Here is a 10,730-nt window from a genome sequence, read left to right on the forward strand (position 1 = left end):
GTCAATGGCGGACTTGCATGAATGTCACAAGGCTTCTTATGCATTCAAAAACAGACCTAATTCAGCAGGTTTGCTGCATAAATTGCCTGGCCCGTTATAAATCTCAGGCCCTCCTAATGGGAGTAAGTTGGCGTTATCTTTGACATAAATCAGGATGTAATTTAGCAGTTATTTTACCTGTGGTCCTTGCTGGGCTCTGTTGAGCACGGGCATGTGTGATCAGGTGATTATCAGTTCGGAGGCATGGTGACTATAGGTTGGGTGAGGAGAAAACGACAGCTTGTCTTACTTCTTGCTGGCGTACAGGGTCTCCTCAGGTCAGGGTGAGACATGAGGAACACCTTCAGCAGGCCGCTCACGTATCTCTCGCTCTCCCTCTCTCTCTCCCTCTCTCTCTCCCTCCCTCCCTCTCTCTTTCCCTCTCTCTCCCTCTCCTTCCCTCTCCCTCTCTCTCTCTCTCTTTCTCTCCCTCTCTCTCCCTCCCTTTCTCTTTCCCTCTCTCTCTCCCTCTCTGTCATATGTGTCCTTCTTTGTCAGATGGTTCGAGTCAAGATCACAGTAAATAATGAAATGTTATATCCTTCCATCACCGCTGAATACATTGTTTTGTCAGTTGGCTGTTGGCTTATGTTGCGTCACCCAAGGTTATGGAGTCATTGATAAAAAAGGAAAGACCTGTTGTGTACTGGTAGACCTGTGTGTGTAAGTGAGACTCGTGTGAACTTACAGTTGCATAGGAATAAGAAACAAGCAAAATAAGGAAAGCAGGAAGGAAAGAAAGAGAATGCTATCATTTTGAGAGTGTTGACAACAAGGAGTCCTGAAATTGTTTTGCAAGAACAATACTAGCAAGCTGCAAACATTTACTCAACAAATGATCTTACCACACACACACACACACACACTCACACACTCCCGCCCCAACTCTCTATTGTCTCTGCTCACACATGCATTGCTCCTTGTTTTTCTTCAAGCATGTTTCATCACACCCTCCTACTTCCCTCCTCCTCCGTTCTTATGGTCTCCAGTGCCTCAACTTGCTCAATAATGGATGTTAATAAAAACCTGTTCTCTCCTGCCCCCTCCCTCCATCATCTTGCTGTTCTCTCCTCCTTCTCCATCCCTCCTTCATCTATCTGTGTAATGGACTCCCAGCACCCTGTGTGGACAGTGTGGAGTAGTGTGTTGGGGGGATGGAGCCTGGCTCTCAGTCTCTGCCCATCCTGCTTCCTCTCTCACTTCATCAGCCACACACAACCACCACTGAGACAAATGTCTTAGCCTCCTACAAAGTACACACACACACACACACACACCCACACACACACCCACACACTTTTAGATACTTCCTGAATGCTTCTGCCCACACAAGTGCACATGGTTATTTCATGCTATCCTGCTCTCTGCTGTGGGCTGCTACACGATTAGATGCGTTTGTGTGAGCGTGTGTGTGTGTGTTTGTTGTCAGATCACTCCAATGACTGACTATAAAGACTGAGACGACACTGATTTCCCGAAGCATATGAAGAAGCCAAGTACAAGATGTTGAATATTTAGTGAGCCAACAAGCATAAAACATGTTTTGATCCGAGCGAACTTGAAACGCATTTTGCCTCATTTAACATCAGAGTATTCAATAAAATATGCTTTTACTAATCTTCACAGTCCCATATGAATATTAAAGAGCTTGTTTTTATCAGACGAGGCGGAACTTGCAGGGCATAAAGATTCTGATCATAGACTGTCTGACACAGGCTGGTGGTGTTTACAGAGGGATTATGGGGTGTACATATGTGTGTTTTAGTGGTGGTTTATGACTGTGTGTCTCAAATTGTGTGACTGTGGGTGTGCCAGCGTATCTGTTTGTGCATGCCTCCCTGTGTGTGTGTGTGTGTGTGTGTGTGTGTGGGGGGGGGGGGGGGGGGGTGTATGCTCCCAAACAGTGTGAGGCCATCTCTGATGATGTAAACTCCACTTTGTAGTGAGCGGAGTCACAGCTCATGTTTTATTCATTTCCAAGCAAAGTTTCAGGTTGCCAGGTTGTGACAGCGGGGGCTGGCCACTGATTGAGGGTGTGATTGAGGCCAGACCACAGCGTGGTAAACACTGTCTCTCTGCTGGCCCCAGATACACCCCTCTTCCTCGCTGCGTCTGTCGGCTGTCAGCACACTGCAGCACAGGTCTACAAAAGGACAGCAGCTCTCCATAGACAACACTCCGGACAGAGCAGGTCTTCTTATCATCGCCACCGGGTTTGCAACTGTATCTCTTAGTCCCAGAGAGACATATATTATGTAGTGTTAGTGTCCTCACCACAGTTAGGTTTTGATGCTCTTATAAAGGGGTCAGGGTTCATGTTACCCCAGATCAACAATGGCCTACATACAGGAGTGCAAGGCCCTGCGGTGCGTTTGTTTGTTCTCTTCAGACGCCCTGGAGGAGCCCTCGTAAATCACACCTTGTGGTGTGTGTTATCTCTCTGTTATGGGTCTGCACTGGGCTCTGTGGATTAGCAGCGTGACAGGCATGGCAAATGGAATCTGAGGACCCCTGTGTGTGTTTGTGTGTGTGTGTGTGTGTGTCTCCATCTGTTATCGTGTGAGTGCATGATCAAGAGTGTGTGTGTGTGTGTGTGTGTGATAGCCTGTGACAGTGGATGGGGAGTACGATTCATGAGTTGAAGGCAGACTTTAAAAGGATGTCATCTATAGAATGGCTGGGTCAGAGCTGAACAACATGGGGATGTTTCCTGAAGAACACAGCTCTGTGTTCCCCTGTGTTCCCCGTGTTCCCCTGTGTTCCCCCGTGTTCCCCAGTGTTCCCCTGTGTTGCCCTGTGTTCCCCCGTGTTCCCCTGTGTTCCCCTGTGTTCCCCCGTGTTCCCCAGTGTTCCCCTGTGTTGCCCTGTGTTCCCCCGTGTTCCCCTGTATTCCCCCGTGTTCCCCTGTGTTCCCCAGTGTTCCCCTGTGTTGCCCTGTGTTCCCCCGTGTTCCCCTGTGTTCCCCCGTGTTGCCCTGTGTTCCCCTGTGTTCCCCTGTGTTCCCCTGTGTTCCCCTGTGTTCCCCCGTGTTACCCTGTGTTGCCCTGTGTTCCCCTGTATTCCCCAGTGTTCCCCTGTGTTGCCCTGTGTTCCCCTGTGTTCCCCTGTATTCCCCAGTGTTCCCCTGTGTTGCCTTGTGTTGCCCTGTGTTCCCCCGTGTTCCCCTGTGTTGCCCTGTGTTGCCCTGTGTTCCCCCGTGTTACCCTGTGTTGCCCTGTGTTCCCCTGTATTCCCCAGTGTTCCCCTGTGTTGCCCTGTGTTCCCCTGTGTTCCCCCGTGTTCCCCTGTGTTGTCCTGTGTTCCCGTGTTGCCCTGTGTTCCTCTGACATCAGAGTTCTGTTTGAGATGCTTCCTGTTCACCTGCTCAATATACAAGCTGTGATTACTGTCACAAGCCTTCCTTCACCACTTATTCTCTCTTGTGGTTTTTCTGTTCATTCATGTTGCAGTTCTTACACCTCTCCTCTCTCTTTTGTGTTCTTCCTGCCTCGGGAAAACAGAAAGTGGGTTTCCATGGTAACGAAGACAGGACCGGGCGAAGTGATGGCTGTAACACCTGGGTCACATGGATCAGTGAATATCTGTGTGTGTGTGTGTGTTAATGATTGTATCCCTCTATCCCACCATCTCTCTTTCTGTCTTTCTTTACCTCAGCTCAGATGTACATTTATATCCATCCCAACACACTCTCACCTTCACTCAATTTGCTTATCAATCAACCTTTTTTTTCTAATCTCCATGTAACGCTCTTTAATCTCCATCACTCCATTCACTTTCATTGGACTTGTGTTCATGCCCAGCAACGCTTCGCAAGCTCTCGTTGTGGAACATGTGGTGTGTCTGTGAAGGCGTCAGCGAGCAGGCAGCACAGCGTCTCTCTCTGTGTGGCAGCAGGCTGAAGGCTGAAGCCCAGGACACCAGCAGTGCACTGGGTGCCTCCCACTGGGAGCCTCATTGATGTGTTCACATTAGCCATGTTTAACTGTGTCAATGAGACAAGGGGGGGGGACGGGGGGAATTCATGAGCCCATCCAGCTTCCTGCCTCCCTCTACCATCACTCCACTCTCTCTGTCTTTCTTTCCTTTGATTTCGATCGCCCCCCCACCTCTCTTTTTCTTTCTGTCCCCTGCCCTCTGTTACTCTGTTCCTCCGAGCCAACTTGAAATAGCTGCTCATATATCCCTCCTATGTGTTGTGAATGAGCCTAGGAAAGCTGTCAGATTGGTCTGGGGGAGTTGATTAAATCATTCTCAGCATATCAAAGTGTACACTGTATGTTTATTAGCCTTATTAGCTCTCTGAAGTAGTTCCATAGAGCTGCTGTACCTGAAATCCACACAGTTACTATTACTGGCCATGTTAAGACATCTCAGAGGATGGGCTGATTTGAACGTGTTTAATAGGTAGCAGGCACAGTTATTTGTCTTGTTTCAACAGGTTGCTGATAATATACTCAATGTCTGGTAACACTTATGCATACTCACGTACACACACACCACACACCACACACACACACACACACTGCAGGCCCACTCACATCACACATGCACTGGGGGACATAATAAGGTTAATAAAGCAATCCTGTCAAAGGCAAGTGACAAATAAAGCAGTGGAAGTGATTCAAGCTTTTAATGTGTGTAATGAATTCAAGACAGGCCTCTCAGTCCTCCTGGGCAGATGAACACTATACTAGCAAGCAGGTCACACTGCCTGTGCTGAGCTAGGCTAATCTGGGGACCTCTGGAGAACAGCAGACTGTTACACTTCGACGGACAAACACACAGATACACACCTACGTACCCACACAGTGTTTAATTCCTGTCATTCCCTCCCCCCCTCTCTCTCTCTCTCTCTCTCTCTCTCTCTCTCTCTCTCTCTCCCTCTCCCTTTCTCTAGGTGTTATAGCTATCCTGGCACTGCCATTGGGCCTGGTGTCGTCTAACCAGGAGCTGTTCCCTAGCTACGCACCCCAGGACCCGGTATCCATGACAGCGGCACCCCAGAGCTCCCCCCTCCCTGCCCCGACCCACGCCCCCCCAGACACCCAGCAGGAGGGCTCCAGCAGCGGGTACTGGCCCCCGCAGGGGGGGGGTGCGGGCATCATCCTGCCCACTGCCGCCCTCAGTTCCCTGGGCTGGCAGCATGCCCTCCCCAGCAGCCTGGTTCCCTCCAGTAAAGACAGCTTCTTAAGCGCTGCAGATCAAGTGAACCCCAACACTGTGAGCTCTGCCAGAGCCGACCCCGTCAGCCTCATTATGCAGAGTGAGCCCCAGCCTCAGCCCCAGCCTCAGCCCCCCGGCTCTGATCTCACCAACTCGGTCAATGTAGCTGATGCTGTTAGCCCAGATACAGATCCTCCTCCCTGCACTAACCAGGCCAGCGGCCTCCCCAGCCACCCCTGCACTGCTGGCCCACATAGCGAGGAGGCGTCCCTTCACTCAGGCTCCACCCTGCCCCCCGACCCTGCGCCCCCCACTGAGAGAGGGGACACATTGGGTATGGAGAGACCCCGAGCCTCCCCAGCCCCCAGTCTGGACCCCCAGGATCTGGGTATAGAGGAACCCACCGACCCCAGCCAGCCGCTCCTCACCACTGAGCTCCAGCCTTCATCCCTCTCCTCCCTCTCCTCCTCCTCTTCCTCCTCCTCCAGGGCGGAGGCTGATACTGCGCGAGGCCAGACACTCAGGGAGCCCGCTCAGACCAAGCTCAAGCAGGCCCCGGCCCATGCCATCACACTGCGTGAGGTGCACCCCAGTCTCAACGAGCCCCCCACCTCGGAGCTGCTGGTGGTCAGCCCCTCCGACAAGGCTCCTCCACCCGCCATCCCCCCTTCCTCTCCCCCAGATTCCCTTCTCACGCCTACCAGCCTAGCCCCTGAGCTCAAGCTCCATCCAGTCTCAACCATTGCAACTGTAACCAACCACAACACAACTGAGGAGGCTGCCGGTAGCAAGGATGCCCCTCCCCCTACGACGGCGCCTCAGGGTAACGCCACAGTAGAACACGGCCCCCTGGGGAACGCCACTGAGGGGGGGCTCCTCTCAAACAGCTCAGCCCCGGACTCCCCAGGATCCCAGGGGAACAGCTCAGCAGACTCTGAGTCCCCCTCCACCGCCAGTGGCAACTTCCTCAACCGGCTGGTGCCCGCCACCACGCGGGATCCCTGGGGCCTGGGGAACGGGTCAGGGCCGGCCCTCGACTCCTCGCTGGGGCGCGCCACCATCTGCCTTAGCAGGATAGACATTGTGTGGATCGTGCTGGCCATCAGCGTGCCTGTGTCCTCGTGCTGTGAGTAACACACATCTCAGCAGCTCGGCGTTTAGCAGCTGTCTAAGAACAGCTACACACGTACATGGCTCAGATGTTGTGAATTCGGTTGGCAAGACACATATTTGTGTGGGTGATGCTGACCCCTCTCTCTCTCTCTCTCCCCCTATCTCCAGCGGTGCTGCTGACTGTCTGCTGTATGAGGAGGAAGAAGAAGTCCTCCAGCCAGGAGAACAACCTGAGCTACTGGAACAACGCCATCACCATGGACTACTTCAGCAGGCACGCCGTGGAGCTGCCCAGGGAGATCCAGTCTCTGGAGACTGCCGAGGTATGACTGCCAGGATTGGCCACTGGGCTCTCGAGTTCCATTCAGTTTTAATTTCAGTTTTAGCGTCGGTCAACAGATTTGTTATGCTATATAATACACCCCCCTGCTGTTGAGTTGGCAGTACTGCAAGTTCAAAATTGTGAAACTGTCTCCATATCTGTCATGCCCATGGCGTCCCATCTTCTAACAGTCATGCTTATGTCACTAATCACGGAATGTATCCTCTCCTATCCCTGCTTACTGAGCGCCTCTCCTTTCCTTCTCATTCCTCCTGTTATTGGTTTCCCTCTCTCTCTCTCCATCCATCGTTCATCCCTTGTGCTGGTGGTGCAGGAGTGTGATGAAGAGGCCAGGATGTGTTTAGGCTGCCCCTGGTGGTGATACGCAGGTGTCCTGTTCCGGCTTCGTTCCTTCTCTGTAGAGCAACCTAGAACCTTCAGATCATCTAGAAAACACTCTAGAACCCTTTGAAAATAGCTATACTTCATCAGACAAAGTCAAAACCTTGCATGTTCCTCGGCTTCCTATTAATCCCCGTCGTCTATCTTAGTGTGTCTCGTCCCTTTCTCCATCTTCTCCTCCCTCTCTTTGTTGTCTTTCTGTTGTTTTCCACCAACTCTGTTGGCAACTGCTCTGCATTAATGCTGAGTCACTTGCACCAGAATGTTTCTCTGTGTCTCTCCCTCCTCTCTCCTCCTTCTGTTCTGGTGCTCCATCTTCTGAGTCACCCCTCCCTTCTGTCTTTTTTCCCAAGCCCCCCCTCCCTCCTTTCTCTTGCTTTATCCGTTCTCTCATTCTGCAAGACTTTAGGAGCCACATATCTTTTGTCATTGTATGTTCCCTGTCAAACTGAGACCCTGAGAGGCAGAGAAGGAAGGAAGCTGTTTCATTCCTGCTATACAACCCCTTTGTATAGCAGTATAGACTTTCAAATTAGCTAGCGTCTGTGATAGTCAGACTGATACTGAAGGATCAATTCATTAATTCTGAATTTCAGAATAACTGAAGTATATCAAGAATTCCAGTGATTAATAATAGGATCCTATTGTATGAAGAAGCTGTTTGAATTACTTATTGTAGATTGAAACATTTTCAGTTACTCTCACGTCCAGAATGACCTGATCTGAAAGTGAATTGATCTATGACATATTTTGAATGTAATTTAATGTAGATAGCCTTACAATTTCTATACCTTTTTGGATTCACAAAAAACACACAATCTCTCTTGTGTTCTACAAAAAAACACAAAACATTTCTCCCTTCTTGTGGTAATCTCTGAGATAACTAGATGGGTAGATACGTGACAGTGACAACATGTCTCTGTACAGATATCACCAATACAATCTTGGTGGATCTAGATTCACAAAGAAAGGAGGTTTGTGTTTTTGTAGAATAAGGAGCTGCGGATGTGATGTTTCTTAGAGAACTAAAAACGTGGATCCAGGATGACATGTATGTGTGTTGACAGGAGCAGGAGACTTGCCTCCCTCCTAATGGAGACTACAGTGATAGCGGCGTGGTACTGGTGAACCCCTTCTGCCAGGAGACACTCTTCATCAACAGAGACAAAGCCTCCGACATTTAGAGACAAAGACAACGGTGGCCACATCATCCTGCACTAGCACAAGACTGTCAAAATTAAAGTCCCCTCCCCAAGGCTTACTCCCTTTCTCCCCTTCCTGCTGTCGCTGTCATTTTTATACATGTGATAAATCTTCAGAGACTCAGTTACAACTTCAAAGAAATAGAGGAAGACTGAAGTAAACACAGTATTTACTAGGAGAGGGAATCCAACAATATTTTTCTGATGTACATTTTCTACAAATGCTTAATTGTGATAAAGGTTTTTATGTTTTTATAAAGATACACAACGTTTGTGGTTTCAGTTGTGTTACAGTGGCTTGATGGTGAGTGCATTGTGGATGTTGCCACTTTCTGCTTTGGAGAGAAAATGCTGTACAAAACAAACAAAAATATACACACTTTAATTTCTTTATAATCAAACCCAAAACACTTATTAAAAAAGCCTGTTGAACTTGAATTCTGCACCTACGTACTTGGGGGGGATACAGAGGTTTGGAGTAAGGTTTTATGAGATTGGGTTTTAGTAGAGAGAAAATACAAGTGTTGTAGTTTGATCTGTTGTCTCTGGAGGGGTGCAGCAAGGAGGACAGAAGAAGAAATAGCATAGAGGACTGGGGTGTCTGCAGACCGAATGGAGGTGACCGAGAATGGCTTTTCCCCTTGTGTTTCACCAGCCTCTCTGCTGAGGGACCACATAGATGTCTTAACTTCATTTGTCAAGCTGTTAAAGCTTCATATGTGCTAATGTAGTTTGTGTGTGTGTGTGTGAGAGAGAGAGAGAGAGAGAGAGAGAGAGAGAGAGAGGGGGGGGGGGGGGGGGAGGGTGACTGTGCATGTATGTAACTGTGTGTGTGTTACAATTTTACATAAAACGTATAAATTGCAAGTGCGGAAAGTCACACATAACCGAGTAAGTTTAAAAAATGACACACACAGAACCCCCTTTTTCAAAATACAAAGGTGTGATACACAATTTCAAAGCTTGAAAAGCTTCAGTGTTCCATTATCTTTAAAAAAATATAATTGCCTACTTTAATGTGTTTGTTTTATTACAGAAAATGATTTGTTATGATATACTATGATATAATGAAACTGAGCACATGATTACTGTTCAATTATACATGCCGATATATCTAAATGTTTGTTCAATTATGTATGTATGTATGTGTGTGTGTGTGTGTGTGTGTGTGTGTGTGTGTGTGTGTGTGTGTGTGTGTGTGTGTGTGTGTGTGGGGTGTGTGTGTGTGTGTGTGTCAGTCTGACTGCTAGCCTGTCAGTCTATCTGTGAGGATTTGTGTGTCATGGAGTTATGGTTGAGGTGTGCAGTGCAGGGGAGTTTTCAAATCCTCACCATCCTGAAAAAATAGTTTGACCAAACCTTTTCCATTCTCCCTCCATAAGTAGGCAACAGTTTTGTCAATGCAAATGAACTGTGTGTATTACTGTAATGTACAGGTATAGAATGGTGTGTGATTATAACTGACCAATGAAAGCATTGAGCTATTTTATCCTGAATATTTACCGTGAGCACATGCAGACATAGTTTAAATGTTTTGTTTGAGTGCTCTTTTTTTGCATCAAATTACAGTCCTTTATCATCTTTTACTTTTGCTTGTCTCATATTCTGTCTGAAATTGTTGAATAGCCTACTGCCTGCCTTTGTCTGGTATTGCTTTTTTGAGAATTGTTGACAAGCTCAATCATATTCATTTCTGTTGGAGGTTATGTTGAAGTTCTGTTACACACATACAGGCTTGCTAGACGTTTGTCATTGCAGTGGGCCTATGTGTGAATACTTCAAAATATGTAGTACGGTTAAGGGAAGGTGTGGCAGTATCTTGTGTTCAACGTTAGGCCTATGTCTTTTTTGTATCGTAGCATACACTGTGTACTTTTTACTGCTGAGCAATAAAAGACAAAAGCTTGGGAAAACGTGTCTTGTTTGTCAATAAGAGTGGATGCTCCCCTCCCCAATGCATTTGTACACAAAGAACAAATTATTGACATGCCACACAGCTGATAGGTGACTGACAATGTAGGCTACTAGGCCTATATAGGCTAAAAAATCTTGCTGACAGCAGCCAAACTATTCAGTGCGGCAGAAGGTTCTTTGTGTCTCTGTTCTCCGTCCAGCCAATGCTAGTATAGATAGAGGTGTATAACCCTGATCATATATAGGCCTACCTAATGCCCAGTCTGGTCATTGTTGCTCTTTCAGTTATAATAATACGAGAAAAGATGAGCTTTCCTTGTTTGTTCCAATGTGGATTGCATGGAAGGTAATACACACAGTATGCCACTCAATGGTAAGGTTGTATCAATTCATGCAAACTAGTGGATAGATAACACGTTACAGTGCACAGTATTATTAACAAGGTATACTGTTAGGCTAAGCTTATATTTATTTAGTTCGCCAAAGTGCAATGGTACAGAACCCTGCTGACATTTTAATCATATACTATCAAACAATTATGTGATCCCAAATAAATCATATTCAAATAGCGATGT

At 47.8% G+C, this 10,730-nt stretch overlaps 1 protein-coding gene across 1 annotated transcript in view; it reads left to right on the top strand.

Moving 5' to 3' along the window:
• Nucleotides 1-10,154, top strand: part of tmem108 (transmembrane protein 108) — a 33,381-nt gene extending 23,227 nt beyond the window's left edge. Inside the window, exons 3-5 of the mRNA XM_047024335.1 lie at nt 4,937-6,328; nt 6,484-6,638; nt 8,107-10,154. Of these exons, the coding sequence (XP_046880291.1) occupies nt 4,937-6,328; nt 6,484-6,638; nt 8,107-8,223 (1,664 nt within the window). The 3' untranslated portion in view covers nt 8,224-10,154. The remainder of the gene's footprint in view (nt 1-4,936; nt 6,329-6,483; nt 6,639-8,106) is intronic.
• The last annotated feature ends 576 nt before the right edge of the window (nt 10,155-10,730 follow it).

Source organism: Hypomesus transpacificus, chromosome 8 (genome assembly GCF_021917145.1).
Source record: "Hypomesus transpacificus isolate Combined female chromosome 8, fHypTra1, whole genome shotgun sequence".
NCBI classification, from domain to species: Eukaryota; Metazoa; Chordata; class Actinopteri; order Osmeriformes; family Osmeridae; genus Hypomesus; species Hypomesus transpacificus.